At 36.4% G+C, this 27,730-nt stretch overlaps 1 protein-coding gene across 1 annotated transcript in view; it reads right to left on the bottom strand.

Moving 5' to 3' along the window:
* The window catches only part of KCNIP4 (potassium voltage-gated channel interacting protein 4), a 502,065-nt gene extending 474,609 nt beyond the window's left edge, over nt 1-27,456 (bottom strand). Inside the window, exon 1 of the mRNA XM_020992570.2 lies at nt 26,889-27,456. Within this exon, the coding sequence (XP_020848229.1) occupies nt 26,889-26,988 (100 nt within the window). The 5' untranslated portion in view covers nt 26,989-27,456. The remainder of the gene's footprint in view (nt 1-26,888) is intronic.
* Nucleotides 27,457-27,730: the final 274 nt, after the last annotated feature.

The raw sequence follows: 27,730 nt of genomic DNA, 5'->3' as shown, positions 1-27,730 counted from the left end.
TTCAGAAGTATTATTTTACCTGGAAAATTTAAATGTCCTTTTATATGGTTTTCCTAAAAGTGTCACTGAAATGATTAAATTGTATTCAACTCAGTGAATATTTGATAAATTCCTACAATATGAAATAGATGTGTTAGGCTCCATTAAGTATGTTTTTGTTTTGTTTTGGCTAGGCAGTGGGGTTAAGTGACTTGCCCAGGGCCACACAGTTAGTGTTATGTGTCTGAGGCTGGATTTGAACTCAGGTCCTTCTGAATTCAGGGCCGGTGCTCTATCCGTTGCGCCACCTAGCTGCCCCTCCATTAAGTATGTAAAGGTGAATAAGTCCTGGTTCCTGTCTTCAAGAAGTTTATAGTCTGGTAAAGGAAATAAGACATGTACACAAATAAATATGACTCAAAGTGACTTTTCCACTGGAACTCATGGATAAGAAGTGTATCAATTGGTATAAATGTGGAAGACAGTATTCCAGGCATAGGAAAGGCCATAAGTAAAGGCAGGGAGGTGAGAATGTCAAGGATATGCCCAAGGAACAGGGTGAATTTCCAAATTGCATAGAGTATATAAAGGGGAATGCTATGAGATATAACTGGAAAGAAGCTTTGTTGAAATCCAATTGTGGAGGACACTGAATGACAAGCTAAGAAATTTGGATTTTAATTGGTAGGCAACAGGGAACCAGTGAAAGTTCATGTAGGGAAGTAACACTTTGAGATATATACATAGCTATACATGATGATGAATATATGCTAATAGAATCCTGAGGATATTTCGTTTTATTTCTTACAGTTAATTGTGGAATAGCTAAGTATGCATCACCTTCATTATCTTTCTCAAATTATCACTTCCTTTTAAATGCTGAATTACAAGGGCAATTGAATTATACATATGCATTACTTCATTAAAACATTCTATTTCTGCTCTCGATGGCAAGACTTTGGGATGGTTTAAGTAGTTCCTTTTTTTAATATTTTCACTGCCACCAGCATTTCACGTGTATTACAGATAACCTTCAATTCATCAAAAACTAAACAGGAAGGATTTTGAAGTTCCCTCCTTCCAACACACTTAAGTTTTCTACTGGCCAACAGAAACCAATTTATGAAGAGGAAAGCCTAATTAATCTGGATTTCTTAATCATCTATTCATTTCTGCAATGAGAAGTAGGAAAGAATTGGCCAAGGAAGCATCTGAAAAGAGTATCCTAAAGCAGGACATCTCAACGAATATTCATTAATTTATTTGAATCGTTTTGAATTTCATGAAGGTGTCCAATATTAAGAAAGTTAAATGCAATGGCAAAACTACATTCCACAGTCAGAAAGAAATAATTTATGTATCACTGACTTTGTCAAATTAATTGTGGCATTCCTATGTAAAAGTATAAAATTCACACACAAACACACACAAGTGCACAAACTAATTTTCCTTTAATTCCCAGCTTCTGCAGTATGCCTTTTGACCAATATCCTGAGTGGAAGAGAACTGGATTAATTCATACTTTGATTCCTAGATTGGAATGTTTCTGATCAATGCTCTGAAACAATTCCTTGCTTTATTTTAATGTGGCACGGTCTTCCTTCTTGCTCATATATTTCTTTGTAGATATCATTTATTTTAGATCCCTCTCATCATTCCTTGTTTGTATTGGGTTGTCAAAACTTCACACCCAAAATAAGCATCTCATTTCTCTCTGGATACTCCTCAGTTTGCATTGGTCAGCCTGTAATGCTCCATACCTTGTGACTAGGCACTGAGGTAAAAAGAGTGCTAGACCAGGAGTTAGGAAAGCCTGAGTTCAAATCCAGCCAAAAATACTTACTAATGCTGTGACCCAAAGCAAGTCATCTAACCCCTGTCTGACTACAATTTTCTTATCTGTAAAAAGGGGATAATAATAGCACCTCCTCCCAAGGTGGTTGTGAGGTTAAAATGAGATAATATTTGTAGATTATTGTGAAAGTAGAAAGGAATGTCTCATTTGGTTCTATGCAGCTTAGTCTAGATGTGTTTTGTGGAGGATGTGGAGTTCGAGTTTTGCTTTTAATCATAGGAAGATGAGATTATGACTGCTGAGGGTGTTAAAAACTACTTTAAGCAGAAGTGTCAATTCAGAATCAGCAGGAAATAATCTGTACTTAGAAATATACTAAGGACTCATATTTATTTGGAAACGAGAAGGAATGGGATGGGCATATGAGGAAGAGTAAGTAGGATGGGTCAAAGTGGCAGAAAGAAGTCCCATCATGGTCTCACTGGCTCTTAAATGAACACTGTAGTGTTCAGTCAGTCAGTCTGACTCTTTGTGACACCATGTACTATAGCAGCACACCAGGCCCTTCCATCCTCCACTATCTCCTGAAGTCTGTCCAAGTTCATGTATAGTGGTACTATTTACCATCTCTCCTGAGTCACCATGTCCTGATGACCTACCATCTGACGATCAGTTGTCAGGAGGCTCCCCTATTCTCAGTAGAACTGTCCCTAACCCTTAGTTAAGTCTCTGAGTAAGGTAACATACTAGTGAGGGGTTGTCTTAAGATTTGCCTTGTATTTACAAAGTATCCATAATATTCAATGACATTCTAAAGAAGTGGGTTTAAGAAGAGCCCAATCAGAAACAGAAGAACTCTTATTTCTCCCTTTGGCATATGACATTTAACAAATTCATTTAAAATCCTTTAAGATGAACAAAGCAGAGAGAAAAGCAGGAACACTTGTACTAATCATATCCCACTTCAATGTAGAAGGTCACACACCTAACAAGGTTACTTCACTGGAAAAATTCAATTAACTGAGATTTCCTAATGGGCCCTGCTTATAAAACACCAGAGAAAGGTACTTATCTTCTTCCATTCTACATGAAAACAATCTCCCCTCCCCTATTAGCAGGGCAAAGACTCTTTCACATAACTATTTATAAACACAGCTGTTCTCCCCATTAACAATAAATGCAAATTCACAATATCGATTGAGGAATGAAATACCTAAAAATAATATCCACATACCTTCTGCTTTCCTGATAATTAGAAATGTTTCCCAGCCTGAAGTTTATATAATTGCATGGCAATTGGGCCATGATTTCTGTGAAAGAGAAAAAAAAATCTTGCTACTTAAATCACCAGGAAGATCAAAATTTTGTTTAGACTTAGTAAAAACAAAAACAAAACATAATGAGCCTTACTTTTATAAGTTCAGGGATGGCTCATGGTGGCAAAATATGACTTATGTCTCTTTTCCAAGTTGTGAGCCACAAGAAAATAATTATAAATATTAATACCAAAATGATAGTGTAGACAGCTTCATGACAGAGTGGTTAGAGACCTGGCCTCAAAGCCAAGAAGAATGCAGTTTGAGTCTTGCTCTGACACAAATTGGGTGACTGAAGCTGAGTGCAACACTTAACCTCTCATTGTTCTAAGCAACTCTCTAAGATTATTATTTGGGGAAAGGGTGCCTACCTGCATTGGTAAAGAGGGTGTTTCTTCACTTGGGAATTCCTTATTCTACTGAAATCATAGCTTCAGTCCCTTTTCCTCTTTCATTGTACTAGGTGATTATGGTAGAGGAACGATGGATGTGAGGAATTAAGAGAAAGGGGGAAGATATATATGAGTTGATGCAGAATAGAACAAGGAGAACCAAATGAATATTTTAAAAAACCGCAGTTACATCAATGAAAACTCACTAAAAGAAGTTTCAAAACTGAGCAAACAAAAATTTTAAGAATGACTAGGAAGAATCAGTGATGAAATATCTCCTCAGATACACAAAGGACTGCCAGAATATGCATAATAGGGGATAAGTAAATGTTTATTGATTGGTTGAGATATGATCACTTGGTTCTGTTTTTGCTTGTTTTTTTTTTTTGCCTGTTCATTCTGGAGAGGGGATGTTTCTAAAATTATTGGTAAAATAAGAAAAGACATCAATAAAACATATATATTTATATTTTTGGTGGGGCAGGCTTATGAGTACATTGATCAGTGATGAAACTTCATTCACCAGTATAGATGGACACTTGTCCTGCATGTCATATTTCTAGTTAACTGGAGCATTGAGGGGTTAAGCGGCACATAATCTGTGTATATCAGGGGAAGGACCTGCACTGATGTCTTCCTAACTCTGAGGTCAGCTGTTTATTTATTACGCAGCTAGGTGGCTCAGTGGACAGAGCACCTGGCCTGAACCCAAGAAGACTTATCTTCTTGATTTCAAATCCAGCCTCTAGTTGTGCAACCCTGGGCAAGTCAGTTAACCCTTTTAGCCTCCATTTCCATATCTGTAAAACAAGCCAGAGGGGAAAAAAATGGAAAATCACTCCAGTATCTTTGCCAAGAAAACTTTAAATGGGGTTATGAAGAGTAGGACACAGGTGAAAAAATTAAACAACATGCTTCCCCTCTGTATGAGTAAGCTGTATGATCTTTGGCAAATCATGTAAAATCTCTGAAAATCAGCCTGTTCCCATGCAGAAAGTAGATACAAATACACATATTACCTATCACAGAGGGTTGTAAAGAAAGCACTTTATTAAAGACCATAATGCTGAAACATTGTTTCTCTGATCCCTAATCTAGTACTCTTCCCATTACATTACAGTAGGGAGAAGAGAAGGAAGCAATGGAGAGAAGGAGGGAGGGAGGGATGGAGATAGGTTAGGAAGAATCAACACTCAAAAGTTAAATTAAGGCAGTCAACTTAACGGTCTAATTTAGCTCAAGACAATTTTTAAAAAAGCATCCATCTTTCCCCACTTTAATAATGCCTTTCTTGGGTTCCTATCAGTTCAAATAATTTGCTAATATCTGTACTTTATTGTTAAATAAATAGATTTGCTCTAAGTTCACTGTCATAGCTGTAGTGATGAGTTTAAATTAACTCCTATTTCTTCACAGCTGGCCTGCCTTTCATAGGGCAGGTACTTTGAATGATTTTTTTCTCCCCTAAAATGAATGGTCGGTCTCCCCTAATGCAGTCACATTCCCTTGCTATATTCTCTACATAGTCTCCCCTGGGTTTAATGGTACCTATCTGTGAGATGGCTGGCAAGGATAGGGGTAGGTTTTTTTGTTTGTTTTTGGGGTTTTTTAAAAATTTTATTAATTTATTTTGATTTATCAACAATCACTTCCATATGCTTTTGAGCTGAAAATTTTTCTCCCCCTTCCTCCCCCCACCCTCCCCAAGATGGCACACAATCTGATATAGGCTTTACATTTACATACCCATTAAACATATTTTCATATAAGTGAAGTTGTAAGTAAAAATTAAAACCAATAGGAGGAACCAAGGGAAAAGGGTAGTTTTGTTTGTCCATAGAACATGCATAGTAAAGCTACGTGTTCCACATCAGGAACCAACCTGTCATGCTGGTCTCATTAATTTAGTACAAGTTAATTCAATTAAGCTGACATTACATGCAGAACATTGATAAGTATCAGGGGAAAGATAAAAACATCAATAATCCAGGTTCTCTAGCTTCAATTCATTTAATTTCAACAAGGGTTTGTTAAACACTTACTAACTGAAACATCCTGGCCCAGAGCTAGGGATATCTCTATAAACTACCTTTATAACTGCTCTCAAAGAACTTTCATTTTTACAGAATTTCTGATCTAGTTTTGGGATATGACATATACACTCAACAAAAATAAATTAAAAGTGCATAAGGGAAAAGAGAGTCATACAAGGTCTGAAGAATGAAAAAAACATTTTCTTATGAGGAGTGATAAGGAAATAATAGACGACAGTGAGAACTGGAAGCGACCTTAGAGCCCATTAAGTACAAAGCCTCATTTTCTATATGAGAAAGTTGAGGCACAGAGAAGTTAAGAGGCTTGCCTAGGATTACAGCTGGTAAGTGTCTGAGGTGGGATTTGAATTCAGGTACTTCCAATTTTAAGTCCTGCACCTGATGCACTCTGCCATGTTGGCTTGGCATCAAGGAATCCCTTTGGGAGTAAGTGGAATTTGAAGTGAGTCCTGAGGATGAGTGAAACTTCAGAAAGATGCAGGGAGAAGGTCATTCCAGGCACAGAAAGTGACATGAGCCAACAAAAGCCTGGAATATATCTCTTGGACAGGGAGTATTCTCATTTGGGTATTCCCAATTCCCACGTGGCACTGCAAACATGGTAAGAACTTGTGTGAGATAAAGTCGGGAAAGGTAGAGCAGTCCCAGGTTATGAAGGGCCTTGAATGATAATGAAAAAATATTGAATGTTATTTCTAAGATAATATGAATCCATTGTAAGGTTTTGGGCTGAGGATTGATGTGGTGAGCTAAGTAATTTAAAGCAAATTAAGTCCATGAAGAAAAATAATATCTTTGCTGTATGATTACCTTGTGTGCATGTAAAATACAATTCCTTATTCATGAGTTATGTTTTTTAATTCACCTGATCTAAACTACCCCCCACCCCACTCCAATTACCTTCCAGAGCAGCACTTCTTAAACTTATCGGTCTCAGGATTATTTTCCATTCTAAAAACTGTTCAGGATTCAAAAGAACTTTTGCCTAGGTGGATTATATAGTATTGATATTTACCATGTGAGAAATTAAAATAGGTATGTTATAATACGTATTCATTAATTCATTTGAAAATAACAAAAATGCTAACATAAAGAAATTTTATAAAATTATTATTTTTCAGAACAAAAAATAGTGAAGACAGAGTTGTTTTTACACATTTTTGGTAAATTTCTTTAATATCTGGACTAATACAAATAGCTTGTTTCTTATATCTGCTTCTGCATTCAATCTGTTTTTATTTGTTCTTTTGGCTGAAGTTCATGAAGAAACCCTAGCCTTACCCAGATATGTAGTTGGAAAGGCAAAGAATATTTCAATAGCCTTTTCAGATAATTGTGAATATTCTTCTTTGATACTCCACCAAATCTGACAAGTGGTAGTTTCTCAGAGGTTAGTTGCAATATGTAATTAGTATCCTTGTGAGACAATGAGTAAAAATGCATATTATATATTAATATTTTTATGAAGATAGATTTGACTTTGTGGACCCTCTGAAAGGGTTTCAGGGAGTTCTGTATGCAACCTATAGACCACATGTAGAGAAATGCTAGTCTAGATAACCTCAAACTCATTCATCTTCTGCTTTAAAACTTCCAATGATGGCACAGTGGATAGAGCACTGGGGCCCCAAGGTCAGGAGGACCTGAATACAAATCCAGCCTCAGACCAAATGCTTGACATTTACTAGCTGTGTGACCCTGGGCAAATCAGTTAACCCCAATTGCCTAAAACAAACAAACAAACAAAAACCCAAAAAATCTTCCAGTGATAGAGATCATATCACACTGCTAAGTGGGACAGCCCAACTAATTATTAAGACAGATTTTTTTTTATAAGAACATTCTTTATTTAAGAGGATCTACAGTGAGAAGAACCCTGGATTTGGAGTCAGAGGAGCTGTCTACAAATCCCATGTCTTCCCTTTACTAAATGTATGACCTTGGGCAAGTCACACCTTTTCTCTTAGTCTTTGTTTTCTCATTTGTAAAAGAAGAGGTCACTGGACTGAGTCACCACCAAGGTCCTTTCCAATTCTAAATCTGTGATCTTAAGTTAACTCTTCTGCCTCCTTGCACCCCTGTGGTTCATTGCTTTTGGTTTTGTCATATGGATCGACACAAGATAAATCCAATCCCTCTTCTATGTGACAGTAACAATCTACCAAACTTATACGTGTATGGGCTATGTTGGGATACCCAGTTACATGCTAATGAGCCAGAAGCTTTGTTTCCAGGGTGGGATTTACTAGAATCTAGAGCACACTGTGAGTGGGGACAATCCCTGGAGACTCCTCCCTCTGCCACTTCCCAGTACCTCTTTCCTCTATTTGCTTAGGGGTGGATGAAGGAGACATGTTAGTTGTGTTGTCAACATTGCGTTGTTGGAGGCCACTCTAAAATTCTTATGAAAGAACTGCCTTATCTTTGATGGTGGTGCCCCTGCAAGAGAAAGGCCAATTCCCATCAGAGTCAGAAAAGCTGACTAGACCCCTCCTTTCTGTTCTCGTGACTACTTTTATTTATCTCCAGCCCAGGGACCTGAGCAAATGGCAGCTGAGTTAGAAAAAGATCAACTAGACTTTCTTTTTACCTTTGGCTTCTCGACCCACTTTGTTTTCTGTGGCTCAGCTCATCCATAATAGATTGCACCAAGGTTAGGTTGGTAGAATAACAACAACAACAACAACAGCAATTTAAAAGGATATAGTTCTAATTATCATATCTTAAACTCTGTTGATTTCCACCCATGACAAAATGTGGAACTAAGAGACAATTAGAAAATGATTAGGAATTATTTGTTTATGAACAGGTGATTCAAAATGCTTGATAAATACTTACAAACAATTTTTTTAAAAATCTTTTAAAGATTTACCCCAAATTGGTGGTGGAGTCAAGATGGCAGATTGAAAGCAGTGACTTGCTTGAGCTCTCCCCCAAACCCCTCCAAATACCTCTAAAAATGGCTCTAAACAAATTCTAAAGCAGCAGAACTCACAAAAAGAAAGAGTGAAGCAAAAATTACAGCCCAAGACAGCCTGGATGGTTGATCAGAAAAGTATATCTCTCCAGGCAGGAAGAGGAGCACAGTGGTATGGGCTTGCTGGTAAAGCAGGCCTCAGTGAACCTGTAGCAGGCCTCAGAGGACTGAATCTTGGGCAGCTGTGGCAGATTAAAGACTTCTCAACACATGAATGTCAAAGACAACTTAGAAGGTCAGTGGGAAAGGTCTGTGACTGTGGTGAGAGGGAGAAGTTCAGTCCCAGCCCTAGTTCCAGAGTGTGGTCCTGAGGTGGCGGCTGTTTCCAGAGCTTCTGGCCCACAGAATGAGGGGGAAATGAGTGGCTGATCAGAGGGGGATTGCAGGGATCTCTTTTCCAGTGCTGAGGCAGGAATCTCTTGCTTTGCCTGTGCTTGGATCTGGGTTACAGTTCTAGGTGGTGGTCCTGGGTCAAGGAAGAGTGCTGGCATGGTGGAGCCATAGAGGTGGTAGAGAGCAAATCCTCCTCACAATTCCAAGGCATAAAATAGTGCTTCTGGTCACTCATAGACCAGAGCACCGTCAAGGAAAGGAGAAAACACTTTCCTTTGATCATACTACCTTGGAAGAACTGAAAATTTATGAGTCCCTAGAATTATCTCTGAAAACAGCTATACAAAATCCCCAAAGCTTGGAACAGACGTTCTCCACACTGGAAGCAGACCCCTACCTTAACAAAAAGTTTAAAACTCAAGTAATTGGCTGGGATCATGAGCAAAGCTCGCAAAAAAATAAAAGAGTCAGACTATAGAATCTTCTTTTGGTAACAAAGAAGATCAAAACATACAACCAAAAGAAGACAACAAAATCAAAGCTCCTACATGCAAAGCCTCCAAGAAAAATAGGAATCTGTCCCAGACCATGGAAGAGCTCAGAAAGGATTTTGAGATACAAGTAAGAGAAGTCTAGAAAAACTGGGAAGAGAAATGACAATGATGCAAGAAAATCATGAAAAAGAAGTCAACAGCTTGCTAAAGGAGACCCTCCCAAAATAAAATACTGAAGAAAATAACACCTTAAAAAATAGCCTAAACCAAATTGCAAAAGAGGTCCAAAAAGCCAATGAGAAGAATACTCTATAAAGCAAAATTGGCCAAATGGAAAAGGAAGTCCAAAAGCTTACTGAGGAAAATACTTCCTTAAAAATTAGAATACAGCAATTGGAAGCTAGTCACTTTATGAGGAATCAAGACACTGTAAAACAAATCCAAAAGAATGAAAAAATAGAAAACAATGTGAAATATCTCATTGGAAAAACAACTGACCTGGAAAATAAATCCAGGACAGAGAATTTAAAAATTATTGGACTATCTGAAAGCCATGATCAAAAAAAGAGCCTAGACATTATCAAGGAAAACTACCCTGGTATTTTAGAACCAGTGGGCAAAATAGAAATTGAAAGAATCCATTGATCACCTCCTGAAAGAGATCCCCAAAGGAAAACTCCTAGGAACATTGCAGAGTTCCCAGGTCAAGGAGAAATATTGCAAGCAGCCAGAAAGAAACAATTCAAGTATTGTGGAAACACAGGATAACACAAGATTTAGCGGCTTCTACATTAAGGGGCAGCAGGGATGGAACATTCTGGAGGTCGAAGGAGATAGGATTACAACCAAGACTCACTTACCCAGCAAAACTGAGTATAATCCTTCAGGGGAAAAAATGGTCATTCAGTGAAATAGGGGACTTTCAAGCATTCTTGATGAAAAAACCAGAGCTGAATAGAAAATTTGACTTTCAAATACAAGACTCAAGTGAAACATGAACAGGTCAACAGGAAAGAGAAATTATAAGAGACTTATTAAGGTTGAACTGTTTGCATTCCTGCAGGGAAAGATGATATTTGTAACTCACAAGACCTTTGTCAGTATTAGGGTAGTTGGAGGGAAAACAAATATATGTATGTAGACAGATAGATAGATAGATAGATAGATAGATAGATAGATAGATAGGTAGGTAGGTAGGTAGATAGAGGGCATAGGGTGAGTTGAAGATGAAGGGGTGATATCTGGGGAATAAAATTAAGGGGTGAGAAAGGATTATACTGAGAGAAGGAGAAAGGGACAGGTAGAATGGGGTAAATTATCTCATCTAAAACAGACAAGAAAAGGCTTTTACAGTGGAGTGGAAGTGGGGGAAGGTGAGAGGGAATGAGTGAATCATATTCTCATAGGATTTGGCTTAAGGAGGGAATAACATACACACTGAATTGCACATGGAAATCTATCTTACCCTACAGGAAAATAAGGGGGGAAGAGGACAAGAGAGCAGGGGGTTGATAGAGAGGAGAGCAGATTGGGAAAGATGGTAATTAAAAGCAAACACTTCTGAAGAGGGAGGGACAGGGTCAAAAGAGAGAATAGAATAAATAGGGGGCAGGATAGGATTAAGGGAAATATAGTTAGTTTTTCACAACATGACTACTATGGAAGTGTTTTGCATAACTAAACATGTATAACCTGTATCGAATTGCTTGCCTTTTCAATGAAAGTGGGTGGGGAGGGAGAAAGGGAGAAAATTTGGAACTAAAAGTTTCAAAAACACATGTTAAAAAATTGTTTTCACATGCAACTCAGAAATAAGAAATATAGGAAATGGGGTATAGAAATCTGTCTTACCCTATAGAAGGGGGGTAGATAAGAGAAGGGGCTGAAGAGATAGAAAGGAGGGCAGATTAGGAGAAGGGGTATTCATAATGCATGCCACCTTGTGGTGGGGGTAGGGATGAGATGGGGAGAAAATTTGGAACTCAAAATCTTGTGGAGGTAAAGTTGAAAACTAAAAATAAATAAATTAAAAAATAAAATAAAGAAAAAAAAGATTTACCCCACATATAATAATGAATTTACATTGCCTATAGAAGGAGGAAAAGCTTTCTTGGAAAGGTCACCTTTATGCCAGATCCCAATCCAAATCATCAGATTCCAAAAAAGCAGTCTAAATTATTGAGGATTCGCTGAATAGCTTGATGCTTTATGGTAGTTACAGTCTTTAGGGAAAACTGAAAATTATGTCAGGAACCAGTGGACAAATCATATCTCTGCCAAAGAAAAACAATGATAAGTAACCACAATCTCAAATTACAATCTGCCCTTCATACAGTAGGTTGTGTTTAAAAAAATGACAACAGACAAATGATAAGATGCTTCACATTAGATACCAATCCAAAGAACTGTTTTCTTTTTCTCAGCTGCATATCATTTTGCTGTTATTGTTCAGTCATTTAGCTGTGTCTGACTCTTCATGACCCATACTGTCCTTGGGCTTTTCTTTGAAAGGATACTGGAGTGATTTGCCATTTTCAGTGAATTAAGGCAAACAGAGGTTAAATGACTTGACCAGGGTCACAAAGCTACTAAGTGTCTCAGGTCAGATTAGAACTCAGGTCATCCTGACTCCAGGCCCAGTGCTCTATTCACTCAGTCACCTAGCTTCCTCATTTTGTTATATATAAAGAGTATTTTAATAAAGAATAACTTAACCTCTAAATGAAAATTGTTTGAGCTAGCCTATCTTGAGCCACTTCCCTCCTTCTACCCAGTTCAGCATCCTTTCCATTTAAGTGTTTCCTGGAGACTCAGAATGAAACGCAGAATGAACTGCAGTATTTCTGTTACACTTAAGTTGTTCATTGATATTCTCTCTCTATCTCTGTTTTCCCTGTCCTTCTTAATTCTCTATGTGTCTCTGCCTCCTTGTCTGTACTATCTCTCTCTGTCTCTTAGTTTGTCTGCCTGTCTCTCTCTCTCTCCCTTCCTTTCTTTCTCCTTTATTTTCCCTCTTTCTTCCCTCCTTGGTTTGACTAATGTACACCCAAACTTTGGCTGCAAAATAAATAACTCAAGACTTTGGAATTTCAGAGTTGGTGTGAATGCTTTACTTCATTAGGTGAGAGTCTAAGCATGAACTTAAAGTGTGAAAACAACAAAGTGAAATGTACTCTTGAACGACATGAGAAAGAGAATTAGATTTAAAGTGTTGGGGCCTGAATTTGAATAACCTTCAACAAGTCATTTCCTTTTCCTACCCCTCAGTATCATTATTTCTAAAAATAAGATTTATAATGCTTTCTATGCCAAGCATATAAGGTTAATGTGATCAAATTGTTTCATCAGTGTTATTTGGTTACTAACATTATTATTGCTATATCTTACATACCCATCAGTAAAGCAATGACCCCAGTTGAATGAGAGGAAGAAAAAATAATATGCCCCAAATATGCCCAAACCTCTCAGGTATCAGATATCTGTGTACAAACAAGTGAGATGATAATGGAGGCAGTATGAGGTGGGATGCCGCAAAGTAAAAATATATTTAATCTATGGCACAAAGTCTATAGTTACCAGAAGCATTTTCACTAATAGAAGAATCTCCTATGTAATATGAAAAGTTAAGCTATACTGAGCTCTACTCACCCGAAAACTGTGGAAAATAATTTTTCATTGGCTCTCCAAGAACATCCCAAACTACCATCTCTAACTTATAATCCATAAGATTCATATCAATTTAAATTTCTCATAATGATTGTAACATTCACAATGTATAATGATATATAGAAATACTCCCTTTTAATTCAAACTCTCCTCACTTGGAATATGGGAACTCAATGGAAGGCTTCCTTTTCTTTAGCTGTAAGTTCTTCCTCATCAATTATCTTGAACTTACTTAAGTTTACATAACACCCCCCCCCCAGTAGAATTTAAGCTCTGTAAGAATTGGGGATATTTTTCATTGTTTTTTCTTTCTGTTATTCCAGAGCTGAATAGCCCTTTGCACAGAGTGGCTGTTTAATAAATGCTTATTTAATTAAAAGCAGTTTCCTTTACAATGTAGCAGGGAAAAAATGTGTATCTATTGAAACCAAGAAGGATTATCAACCCATTTAACATTTGTTAAGCACCTACTATGTGCCAGGCATTGTGTTAAGTGCTGTAGATACAAAAAGAAGCAAAAGGCAGTCCCTGCCCTTAAGGAGCTACAATCTAATGAGGGAGACAAGAAGTAAGCAAATGTGCACAACGTGATGTACAGGCTAAACAGAGCACAATTAACAGTGGGAAGGCATTAAAAGGGAAAGCAATATTTATGTTACATCAGACATATCCTAACACCAGAGTCTATTATTCTATTCAACATATGCTACCACTACCTTAACCTTATGGTGCAGACTGTTGGAGTGGAGCCCACACAGTGAAGGTAATTTTAAACCTAATAAGGACTTCCTCTCTACTTCCCATATTGCTTTCTTGGTTTTAAATCTCTCAGTTTTCCTGATCTCTTTCTGCTCCTACTATCCCCTTGTATATTCTATTTCTGTGGTCAGAGGACACATAGAGCATTATACCCAATTCTGGGAACCACATTGGAAGAACTACAATTACAAGTTAGAGTGGGTCCAGAGAAAAAGTGACCAAGATGTTGGGGAAACTCCAGATTATGCCATACAAAGTTCAATTGAATCAACTAGAGCCATTTAGCCTGAAGGAGAAAAGGTTTCAGGATCAAAGGATAACTATATTATAATATTTGTAAGTCTGTCCATGCCAAAGAAAAATAAGACTTATTCTCATTCTTGGCTATTGAGGGCAGAATTAGTATGAAAGAGTGGAAGTAAAAGAAAGACAGACTTAAGCTCAGTGCAAAGAAAAACTTCCTAACCTTTGCAGCTGTTCAAAAATGAAATGGTCTGCCTTGTGGGAGACTGAGTTCACTATCCTTATACTACTTTAGAGAAGGCTAGATGACCATTTGTCAGGAACGTAATGGAGACTGGGTGTTACTTGGGTGGCAATTACAATAAATGAATTCAATTCATCAAATTTAATAAATAAGAATTAGAGGTACTTCAACCTCTTAGATTCTCTGATTTCTTCTTCTGCTCATGTGTATGTTTACCTTTCTTCCCCATTTTCTTTCCCTTTTTCTATATAACTTTGGCCTAAGAGATCACAGAATCACAGAATCATAAAATTAGAGAGTTGGAAGGGACTTTCATCTAGTCTAACTCTCCCACAAGTCATTCTTATTATGATACATCTGAGTATTGATTGTCCAGACTCATCTTTAAGATCTCCAATGAGGAGGATCCACCATCCATTAAAATAGGACATTTTACTTTCAAACATCTCTAATAATTAGGAAGCTTTTATTTTTTCATGATTAGAAACCTAAATTTACCAATTTTCTCAACTTCCACTAATTCCTTCTGGTTCTGCTTTCTAGAGGCAAAGCTGAAAATGTTGTACCAGATCTTTGGAAACAAAATTTAAAAAAAAATCAAAGAATTACATTGGCAAAGGTGGTAAAAAAAACCCTTACAATAAATGGAAAAATATCAATAAGCATCAAAGTTGATAAGCTACTAACAGATAGTGAAATGGCACAGGCAGTGATACTGTTAACACATACTGCTTACTGACCTTTGAATTAGTTGCTTTCGTGTCAAAGGTTTGTTTGTGCTTCTCCATCCACATTCTCTCACAAAATCGCCCTATTGCCAAACAAATTTCAGAGACAATTCTGACCATTTAAATCAGGAGAACGTAAGCTTCTTGAGGGCCAAAACTTTTATTTTTTTCTTTATATCTCTAGCACCTGACAGGTGAAGCGAGCACTTAATAAATGCTGATTATATAGAATGAATAGGTAGACTCATTCACTTGTGGATGACAACAGCATTTGAGGCTCTTATAATTTATGCAGACATAAGCAAACCATATGCAAATGTTGACAGATAGGTAAAGGAACATCATTGGGCAAGGTAAATGACATCTTAGTTATGAAAGATTAAATGCTATGGCAACTGAAGGATATTTGTGAAAGAAAATTGAACAGAAATTGAATAAAATGTGCTTCCAGTAGTATAAGAAGATATCCCACCATCAATAGGCAATGGCTGGAAAGACATTCTTTTGGAAGAGATGATGAAGTTTTGCTGAGTAATCTGTTCTCATTTGGTTTTCTGTGTATTTATAACCCTTTGCTAGGGCTGGTTAATGGTGCAGTCTGGGGTCATAGGAGAGTTTTTCTCTGGGGTCTATTTGGGAATTAATAATATGTTGTCACAAAATGTCAAAGAAAAGGTGGGAACAACTGATGATAAAATTGATTTGTACCTTAAGAAGAATAGGTTAATAGAGTTGAAAACATTCCATTTTCTTGTTCTTTGAGGAGTTCTCGACAGCTCGGTAAGACTATAGAGTTGCCAAGTAGATGCATTGATAGAAATAATTTTCTAATCTGGAAGTTCCCTATACCAATAAAATCACTATTTCAGTCCATAGCTCTATTTGAGAATGAAAATTTAGGCAAGTCAATATATTTATGTTCTTAGATATAGGGAGTTCTGTAAATGATGGTTGTGGGGGAGAAGGAATGTAGCAGTCCAATATCATGCTTACAACTCCAACAATTGTGTACATAGGTTAGTAACTTTTATGGTTGCTTGGATTAATGATCACTTAAAATTTTTAAATGTCCCATATCCCATCGGGAATCTCCTCTTTCTCTTCAAAGTGGTTTTCAGCATTCTAGAATTCTGACTTAAGATTTTGTTAGATGACAGCTAGTCAGGATTTAATAGGTGACTCAATAGCAGAGAAAATTATAGAGGGAGAAAATATGAACGCTGAAAACACACTGTGAATTCTCACCTTATATACTCCCTTTCTGACATATCAACACTCCAGCCAATTTTCTTTCTAGGGAAGTACAGCAAAAAATAACAATGAAGTCTGTAATTTATGGGTGGGCTACATGCTCACTATGTGCTTTTCCAGCTCTGACAGTATATGGATATGTTTATACCATAGGTTTATGCCTAAGGATTATAAAACTAAAGGATTTGGGACAGAAAAATCATGTCCTATTCTTAAAGAATGTTAATGTTTTGGATTCTCACTTCACTATTTAGAGTAGGAATACTTATAGACTCAGAACTTTACCACTGATTAGGAAATTTCAGGAAAGATGTATGAGTTGAAATGGGAAAATCTGATACAAGGTAAAAACTGAGGGAAAAACTGTCAGTCACTGGAGTCTGGCTAACCAAAATATATGTTATTGATTTTTTTTTAATTTCTAAGGCTTAAAAAACCCTACAATCCAACAACATAAAATCATAAAAGCCTCCAGATCGCAGAACTCCTAAACTTGTGTCCTTAATTTATTTTAGTTTAAAGTTATAAATGACTGTTTTTTTAAAATTTAGTAAGTTTCAAAGCTCTTTTAAGAGGTAGAAAAACACCTTTTGAACCACAGATGTGCTTAAAAAGGAAAGAAGACATTCCTTCCACCCAATACTCAAATTTTTTGACCCAGAAAGGCTTTGTTGGAGACTATACAGAAGTTATATAGTGAAAAAGTCAAGGAATTTGGAATCTAGAGGTTGTGGGTTCAAATCCTGACTCTACCACTTATTTCCAGAGTGACTTTAGTCAATTCACTTATCTCTCTGTGCCTCAGTTCCCTCATCTGTAGAAGAATTGAACTAGAAGAATTGACAGAGACAACTTACAGAGTAGGAGAAACCCTATGTAGATGTATGGATTGGTTCCACTAAGCTTTTGCTTATTTCTGTCTCCATCTCTCAGGAGACATATAACTTGGGAAATTAACATTAGCTGGATGCCATTTTAAAGCTTCTTTACCAATAGAAAAGTGGAGTGATTCTCTTCTGCTATAAGATACTTGGAGTCATCTTTGTGTCTAATGTTGGTTCAGTATGACCAGACAAGGACAAAGGGAGATGAATAGAAGGATGAGAGAAGAGGAAGAAGAGAATAAAGGGGCTAGAGAAGAATCTGGAACAGGGTAGTAGGAACCAGCCTTAATTTAAAATTCTAAAGTTAAAAATAAGAGGAAAGTATTTGGAAGCTTTAAGGTAAGTTTTAGCTGGTTTCACTGGCTCTGAGCTGTCTTTAAGTATTTAATGGCTGTCATGTGAAAGAGTTTAATTTGCTTTGGCTCCAGAGTGCAGAACTAGGAATACCCAGTGGAAGTTGCAAAAAGGGCACCTTTAGATTAAATGTAAGGAGATACTTCCTGTTAGAGCTATCTGTGTGGAATGGACACCATGAAAAATCATGGCTTTGTTCTCACTAGAAAAAATGTCTATTACAACATGCTGTTGGAAAATCTCTATGCAGGGTAGACTTGAGATGTCTTATGATTCTACGGCCTATATTCTGATTTGTTACTGAAAGAAAAAAAATGTGAAATATAGCCTCAGATTTTATGAGAGAGGTATCAAATACTTTAATATTTTCCTTAATAAGTTCCTTTGGAAATATGTGTATGTACTGAAGTACTAAGCATTCACTAACACTTTGGAGGGGATACAATATAGAAGTGATGAATGCTGATTTGTTAGTCAGATGGACATAACTGAGAAAGTATGGGAGCATTTTCCTTTTATGTGATCAGTATATTCGGTGGCCAGGTGGCACAATGAATATAGGGTTGGATTTAGAGGTTAGGAAGAATTGAATTAAAATCCTACCTCAGAAACTTAATAGTTGTATGATCCTGGGAAAGTCATTTAACCTTTCTTAGTTTCAATTTTCCTCCTTCTGTAAAATGGGAATAATAATAACATCTACCCTGCAGAGTTACTATGAACATAAAGTAAGATAACATATGCAAAATGTTTTAAAGCACTCTATAAATATTAACTATTACCATTATTAGAGAAGTGGTTTGTAAATTTCATTTTCTTTTTTTTTTTTTTGGCTAGGCAATGGGGTTAAGTGACTTGCCCAGGGTCACACGGTTAGTATGTGTTATGTGTCTGCGGCCAGATTTGAACTCAGGTCCTCCTGAATCCAGGGTCGGTGTTCTATCCACTGTGCTGCCTACCTATTTCATTTTCACAAAAAAAATCCACATACACTGGAAGAGGTCACTATTGGAAGGAGGCCTCAGGAAATTCTATAGTAAACATGTTTTTCTTTACTTAATCTATTTTGTTAATACAGATTTTAATGTACCAAGATTTCTTATAGTTGAGCTATATTTGGAATTCTACTAATTCAGCAGTTTCTCTATGGTATTTTGCTGGACTGTAATGATAAATTTATTATCAGTTTTTCTGATTCTTGACACAATATGGTAATATGCCATGGTATAACATCATAGGTAGGTAGAGATATAGATGAATGGATAGATAGATAGAAAAAAGGAAGAGAAAGAAAGAAAAAATGAAAGAAAGACAGAAAAGAATTAGTACACCAAATTCCACATATGCCTCTTGATGCTTTGAATTCTAGAAGACCACAGTCCCTTTCATTTTGGATTGCATTTCTCTGATTGCAGCCTCATAGGATGGAGCTCTGCAATAAATTTAGGAGTCTCGCGGTATAGCTGCCTGATTTTAGAGATAAGGGACATGCCCAAAGTCACATAGGAAGTAAGTTGTGGAGCTGGGATACAAATCTAAGTCCTCTGACTCCAGGTTCAGCACTCATGCCAATGTACCATGCTGCTTCATCATTTAAAATAATGTCATTCATAAGATGATATTATTTAGAGCTAGCTGCTCCTTGAAGGAGATGTGACTTGTCTAAGGTCACATAGGTATTAAATAGCATAAGTCCATTTAGTGGCAGGGATAGGTCTAGGATCAAAGCTTTTAGAGCTGGATTGAATAATATAGCTCCAGATTTTAGTTTGTGGCAGATTCTAGGCTAGCATCATAGGAGCATAGGATTTTGCCTGTGGATTTAGTTCAGAGCTGGGTGACCTTGGGGCATATCATTTCCTTTCTCTCGACATATTTTTCATCTGTAAAGTAATATGGTGTCATGCATCAAAGACTAAGGTTCTTTCCAACTTGAAATCCCATGGACTACATAAACTTAAAATTATATTGAAATGAATATATTATAAAGCAAAGTTTGTTGTTCAGTTATTTCAGTCGAATCTGACTCTTTATGACCCAATTTGGGATTTTCTTGGCAGAGATACTGGATGATTTGCTATTTCCTTCTCCAGCCCATTTTACAGATGAGGAACTGAAACAAATAGAGTTAAGTGACTTGTCGAGGGTCACACCACTAGAGTACATCTGAAGCTGAATTTGAACTTAAGAATACGAGTTTTCCTGACTCTAGGTCCAGTGCTCTATGCTCTGTGCCAAGTGAACACCGTGTGTTATATAAAGGGCATAGAACTAGAATCTAGGACCCCTAGGTTCTGGCTTCTTCTGGTTCTAAATGGAAGAAGGGAATAAGTATGTACATAGCATTTACTACATGCCAGGCATGTGCTAAGTGCTTTGTAAATATCTTCTCTTTGATCCTCACAACTCTGCAATAGATACTAGTGTTATTCCCATTTTAAGGTTGAGGAAATGGAGGCAGATAGAGGTTAAATGACTTGTCAAGGGTCATGCTGCTAATGTTTGAGGTTGGATTTGAACTCTGGTCTTCCTTACTCTATGCCTGCTATTTTATCCACTGCAACTACCTGCCTCTGTTAATTATATAATAACATATTATAACAACTCATAGTACTTTTAAGTTTGCAAAATACTTTCCTCATAACCACACTGTGAACTAGGCAATCCAAGTATTCTTATCCCCATTTTACATATGTGGAAACTGAGGCTTTCTGAATTTGACTTGCCAATGACAATAGGCAGTATATGTTGAGGAAAGATTCAGATATGGGTCCCCTGACTTCAAGCCCAGTTCTCTATCTAGTATACCACATTGCCTGTGTAATAAAACTCTGTGACCCTAATCTTGGCTTTTCCAATTGGTTATGTGATCTCACTTGACTAACTAGTTTGAATTTTTGATATAAAATGAAGAGATTAGACTAGACTATCTCTAAATTCCCTCTCAGATCTAATACTGTAGGTTTTTTAATTTAAAAAAATACATTAGATACATATGAATTTTCTATCCTCTTCTAACCAGGAGTTCATTCCACTCGTGGGTCCAAGTATTTCCATTTTATCCAGAGCAACATTTTAGCCTAGAAATTCCATCTTCTACCAGACAACCAGCTAGATTCTCTCATATAATTTAAGAAATTCTTATAATCACATGACTTTCAAAAAAATCTATCTAGATCAATTGAAAGGGATAGGCGATTGACATATTTACTCATCCTGAGTCTGGGTTCCCAAGGTATTTTGCTTCTAGCTCTGTCCCCCCACCATCCAAACAATACATTTGGTGCATTCTGTTCATTCTTTCTGTCCATTCTGCCTTAGTTTAAAGTCTTTGCCTTTTTAATATGCATCTATCTATGTAAAATCTGTCCCAGACCATAAAATTCTAGGGAATATGGATGCATACAATCTTGCACATTTGTTCCTTCTGTTATGTCTTGATTAAATAAAACATTTTACGCTATAGGGTAAATCCACATAAGGCTACTCGGTACTGGACTGTAACCTTTCAGATGGTATATAATGTGTGGGGGCAATATACAGTATTGTACTGCATGACCTGTGAGCTTAAAAAAGTGATGCTGGAAACTGTGAGCTTGCTATCTACCTGACCCAATATCCTTTTCTGCCATTACCAAAAGCATTGGCTGTCATTCTTCTCATATAACATCTAAAAATAGAGCATATGTGTTAAATTGATTCGGGTCTTGTTCAGTATCTGCTCAACTACTAAGTGGTAAATACTGTTGCGTCCCAGGGGAAAGCAAGAATTACACACTTCCCAAGTGTTTCATTTACTTTGAAGAAGTAATTTAGGCGCAAGGTGAATTAGGCCCACAGATTCCAGTTTCTAATTTTAGTGATTTATCTTGTCTTTTATTCTCTTGGTCACGTTCTATCCAATAGTGTAAATTAATACAATAGATCAAGGCTCCTTTAATCAACAGGGCTTTTCCCAAAATAAAAGGCATTAAAGTGGTGGGGGGAAAAATAAAAGAATGTGTTTGTTTGTGACTACAAGAAAAAAAAATCAACTGTTATGGCTAATGAATAACTCTTGAAACTTGCTAACACTGGTATGAAAGAGTAGTAAGTTTAAATTCTCTCATATACATGTATGTATATCCACATGTCTGTGCATATACAATTATATGTACATACATAGGAATGTCTATATAGAGAGGCATATTTATACATGTATACTTCATGTGCATACACAAACACTAAATATATGTATGTATACATATATACATGTATGTGTGTATGTATACATACACTCATCCTTTCATAGACATTGCAAGGCAGAATGACTACACTTCTGCTCCCAGTAGGCAGCTGTGTTTGTATCAGATAGCAGGTTTGATGACTTCTGTTGGGAGAGAAGGAAGCAAGAGTACCAAAAGTGACTTAAGGGAGTCTTTCATTTCCAGGCTGCTATAGACTTGTTGAGATGAAAATAACAAGACCTTTGCCTATTCATCTTCACCATCTTCAAATGCAATCAAACACTAGACTATGGGAATAGACATGTATTGTTTTCCTGTTTACATACCAACTCATTTAAATAGCCAAAACACCCATAGAATTGACAGTTTCACTAGAGACTTAAATCCTAGTGACTTATTTTCATGAAGTCACTTTCCATACTCAGTAATGTGTTAATGAATAGAAACTAGAACAGAGGCTAGGGTAGTCAGGTGGAAAACTGCCTCTAGTGCACCACAAATGGAGGCTTGAGGAAATGCAACAAAGAACCGTCTTACAGGTAAGATGGGTTTTTTTCTTTCTTTTTCTTTTTCTTTTTTTTTTTTGGTCAGACAATCCCACAATGAATGGCACATCAATATTTACTCTATGATTAGTCAAGTTGTCCTCATTTCTGTGGAGGCTCAAGTCCTCTGATGGACAGTAATACGGAGGGTGGAATTTTTAAACCTTGCCTAGAGAATCACGAATGACTGCTCTTGGTTCTGATAATTGTATTATTAGCTTCCTTAAGGAAGCTTCTAAACAATATTACCATACAGTTACTATGAAATCAATCAAGTTCAAAGAAAGTCAGTTAATTTTAAATAATTTGAATTTTCTGATGATTTTTATTACCTGATTATTCAAGGCAACTACTAGCAAAACATGTTTGTTTTGTTTTTAAGCTGTAATATGCAGTATTAGGCAAAATTTTAAGCAGTAACAAATGTTTATTTTGGTATACTTTTCTCACATATATTGTAGAAGGTTGGGGTTTTTTTGTTTGTTTTCTTTTCTTTCTTTATCCAGGAACTCTTCCAGTATGGCCCATTAAATATTTGAATGACAAAAAGGGTTTTATCCCACATCCTAGGGTTGCACAGAGAAATAATAAAATAGTTTTTACCATTAAAAATTCGATACACTTTCTTCCTATATGTTTTCAGAAAACCATTTCAGCTTTTATAACAGTCACTCTACTGCCAATGGTCTTTTGAATTAGAAAACTCTTAAAGTATTTACTAGTTGAAAAAAAATCACTTGCATTTCAAACTATTAGCCATTATAACTTTAAGTTATGATGTTTTACATAGCCAGGGACCAAAGTTTGAATTTTAGCCTAAACTCTTTTCAAGGCACCACTATTATTGACATATTGTTTGCAGTGGTATACTTGTCCTATACTCTTATCTTAAAGTAAATTTATTAGTACTGTTAAGTTTCTTTAAAATTAGGTTTTCTTAAGTTCATTGTAATTCTAAGTTGTATTAAAATTCCAGCTACTATCAGTAATAAGATGTGCCTGCATTTCATTTGTATTCTGAGAAGACGTCATAAGCACATTGAAACACAATAACCCCAAACATAACAGGCAGGTCACTTAACCTCTGTCTTCTCAGGTTCCTCTTTTGTCATTTGAGGGATTCGGACTGGATGAAACACAATGTCCCCCCCCCCACCCCCCCCCCAGCTCTAACATTCTAGCATTTTGCTATCATGTCCTAGAGCCTGGATGAAAGGACATACTCCTCTTCTCTGAAAGGATAATGCAATCTTCTCTAAAGTTTTGATAAAATACCAATTCCAGTTATGGTTAAAGTAACTAAAATGCAAGACCTAAACCAGGGGTGGGGAACCTACAGCCTCAAGGCCACGTGTGTCTTTCTAGGTCCTTGGGCACAGCCTTTCGACAACCCAAGTTTTGCAGAATAAAATCTTTTATTTTGTAAAGTTTGGATTCAGTCAAAGGCGTGCACTTGAGGACCTAGAGGGCCACATGTGACCTTGAGGCCTTAGGTTCCATATGCCTGATAAACAAATCTTTTTCTTGTAAATTTCAAAATAGGCCTTGGATATTGACACATTAAGAAATGGACAAGTTTTCATTACTTATTGACTTTTCATAATATGTACCACTATAACTACTTTGTAATTTATTCCATTAAAGTATATCTACTTTTTAGTACTTATTTCTTCTTGCTGCTAAGTATATGACAATTGTTTGCCTTCTCAGTGGCTGGGGGAAGGAGTGGGAGGGAGGGAGAAATATGGAACTCAAAATTTCAAAAGAAAAGAATGGTAAAATAATTAATACTACGTATATGACATAGTTTGTGGAATTCTGTGTGTGTATTTTTCTTATACATTTGTGACAGTAGCCAGCCATACAACAACAACAACATTTTATAGAGACTGAGGGTACAAAGTACTGAAAGATAAACAGATACAAATATTCCAAAATTATTGATTTATTATTGTTTACATCAATTATATTTATATTCAATCAATATAACAATACATTACAAAAAATTCCATTCCATATATACATAATCTCCATAGGAATACTGAATCTACAACAAGGCATAAAAGAAACTGCTGAATGATGGCAGTTACAGTATAAAAAGTAGGACTTTCATAGCTGAAATAGTTTAGTTATGTAGGAAATAGATTTCTATTGGGTACGTTCAGATTTGTTTTGGTTTAACCAGAAATCAAGATATTTTTCTAAACACTTAAATTTTCTTAATAGGAAACTTTCACAGCAAGCAATGGAAATGATGATAGATATCAGTGTCTACATTTTGAAAGGCTGAACACAAAAAAAAACAAATTGCAAAGAAAATCATAGTGGAGTGGCCATCAGCTGTTATTTTTAATGATGTAGGAAAGTAAAAAAAAAAAAAGGGTGCTATCTCAACAATAAATATCCCACCACCTTTTTATCATAACAAATTCTGCTCTTTCTTGACTTATATGTTGATTAGAGTCAGTCTCTTAATATGCAGTGCATTATTAACTCATTATCATAGCTATAACTTGTTAATATTGTTCATTTGAATTTGATTTCAAACTTTTCTTAATGCTATGATGCCCAATGGCACTAGACAGAATTATTCACTAACATTATAGTGAAAACTACTTTTGTTCTTTAGCTTCAGAAGCTTCCACATATGCAATTATGGCTTTATTTCTTGAGAATTATATCAGAATTTTCCTACATTAGTTACTGCTACCTACAAACACTGAAAATCAACCTGGATTTTATATTTACACTTTTGTGAGTGCCTGCTTTCCATAACATTTATTTGGCTGCAGCCTGGAAAATGCCAAGACTGCAAAAGATAAAAGATAACTTATTATGCAAACACAAACCAGTACTTTGGTACTTCAGATATAAGTAATAAGAAAACAGGGAAAATACCTGCAGAAATGTCAACAGCATTTGGAGGGGTAAAGGGGAGAAAGGGAACACTTAATTTTAAATTGTGAAGATGAGTGTGTGAGTTCTAAAAATAAATAAATAAAGAAGTAAATAAAAACATCCCCAAAGTATGCTTTATCACAAAGCCAAGAATCAAAATTCTTAAGATATTAACTTATAAATAAGATAAAATAAGTCCACAAAGACATCTAGAACTTCTAGCCTCTAGTTAGTGTAACTGCCATATAACAGAATGAAAGGTAAAACTTAAAATGGATGCTTCTGTTCACTTTCCTATTTACAAAAAAAAAAAAAGTACTCAAATGAAGACACACACCACCCCCAAGTAATTGTCTTTATAATAATGAAAGAGAAAAAGCACATTTTAAAGAAGGGGTTACTATTTCAAAAATTATAGGTTTTCTTCTGATTAGCTCCTAAGACATTTCTAATGGAGAGACACTACCACCTTTCTGAGAACTTTCTCATTTAAAATTCACTTTAATGAGACACACTTTCCTGCTTCAGCCCCTTCCCTCCCTCCCCCTTGAAGAGATTACAGAGACAGGAGTCCTATAATCCTCAACATGGTGACATACTTAGATTTTAAGTCTCTATTTTATAAAATGTAGCATTTAGAAAGCAATCCTAGACATGACACAAGTGGAAATTGGTACATTGTCTGAGATGTAGGTGGAAAAGTGTGCAACTTATATATTTATTCTATTCCAGCACATGCTTTAGGATAAATTTTGCCTCAATCAATAACTTCTCTGCAACTGATTTGACTGTTTGGTTTAATTTTAACCACGTCCATGACAAATCTGAAGAGCCAATGAATAGCCTGTATGCTATGTGTATTTTATATGACAGATGCATTCTGTGTACACTTTGAAAAATGTTTAGGGCAGTAAGACAATCACAAACTAAATTTACTTAGACTGTCAAAGAAAAATTCAATTTAGGAAATTATATATGTGAAGCCTGCATGCTCTAATGTGAGATTTGTTGCTAAGAAAAGTATGAAAAATGATTCCTGACTAATGTAAATATCAAAACTCAAAAAGCAAGAAACTATCCAGAATGGATGTGAAAGTTCCTCATTTGCACTAGTTTGAGGCTTTCTTCTCATGATAGACTTACAGATTTGTAAAGCAGGCAATACTGAAAACAGATATTCAGTCCTCCAAATAATCAGCCACACAATCTTAAGCCATGTGATATGAAGATAAATACATGCACTTTTTCAATGAACTAAATGCATTTGCATGATAACAAACAAGTGCCCTTCTGAATTTATTATCATTGAATTGCTCTTACAATTCCTAAACTAATTTATAAACAATTCTTAAGATAAATCAACCTCATGGACAAATTCTGATCTCAGTTCTATCAGTTATATATATATATATATATATATATATATATATATATATATATATATATATATATATATATATATATATATATATATATCTCCATTCTGAAACTTCTTCCTTTTCAGAGTATTCTCCCTAAAATGCTTCTGTATAATACTTTTCATTCTTTTAGCATGGTAGCTGTAAAAATACTACTGGCAACTTACATAAAGTTTATCCTATGCATCGTCCATAAACAGAAAATTGCTCTTTGTGTACATCCCAGCACACAGTTTCTCTGGTCTAGTTTCAGGTACCTCTTTCAATCCCCTTAAGAAATAAGTATGACAAAACAGAGCAATGTTAGAAGTCACTAAAAAGCACTCCCTTACCTTCTAAACCTGCTTCAATCAGCCCAAACTGTTCCAATAATTTAACAAAAAGCACAATCACGATCAGAACTGCTATCATTTCAAGCCCTTCCAAGTTCATGGTGAGCTAGGTCATGGTCCGACCACAGCTACTGAGGCAAGTGCTCTTCTGCGTGGCTTTCTTTGCAAAGCCATTAAACTACATTAAGAAGGCTACTGCTGGAGAAGGGAGAGGGAGAGAGAGAGAGAGAGAGAGAGAGAGAGAGAGAGAGAGAGAGGTGAGTGTGAGTGAGTGAGTGTGTGTGTGTGTGTGTGTGTGTGTGTGTGGAGAGAGAGAGAGAGACAGAGAGAGGTGGAGAGAGGTAAAGGGAGAGGTAGAGAGGGAGGAGGGAGAGAGAAAAAGCAGAGAGAGTTAAGGGGGGGAGAATAAAGAAAGGGGAGAGAAAGAAAAGAGAGATGAAGATGCAGAGAGAAAAGGAAAGAGAGAAAGAGACAGTGAGAATGCATCCTGTCTACCCTAGCAGAGGCCAGAAGTAGCAGCCGGATAAACTCAGGTCTGTCAGAATTATCTGTTTCCTCGTTATCACTCTTACACAGAGAGACAGCCATGCATGAAGTAAAGCGCCGATCACCCAAAGACCCAGGAGGTCATCCAGTAAAAGTCCCCAGCAAAAATGACGTGCCCGGAGTGATAGCTAGACATCTGGGAATATGCTGCTCCTGGTGCCAGTCAGGGCTGCTGGTAGGCTTCTTGTGGAGAGGCAGTTGCCTTGGTAACAGAAGCTAACTAATGTGTGGACTCACTCATGCTGGATACTAAGGGATGAAAAAGGCCTCATCTTAAAATGAAAATTCAAAAAAAA

This window comes from Phascolarctos cinereus, unplaced genomic scaffold (genome assembly GCF_003287225.1).
Source record: "Phascolarctos cinereus isolate Bilbo 61053 unplaced genomic scaffold, phaCin_HiC Scaffold_9;HRSCAF=440, whole genome shotgun sequence".
Lineage (NCBI taxonomy): Eukaryota > Metazoa > Chordata > Mammalia > Diprotodontia > Phascolarctidae > Phascolarctos > Phascolarctos cinereus.
This window is presented reverse-complemented; position numbering and strand designations above follow the sequence as displayed.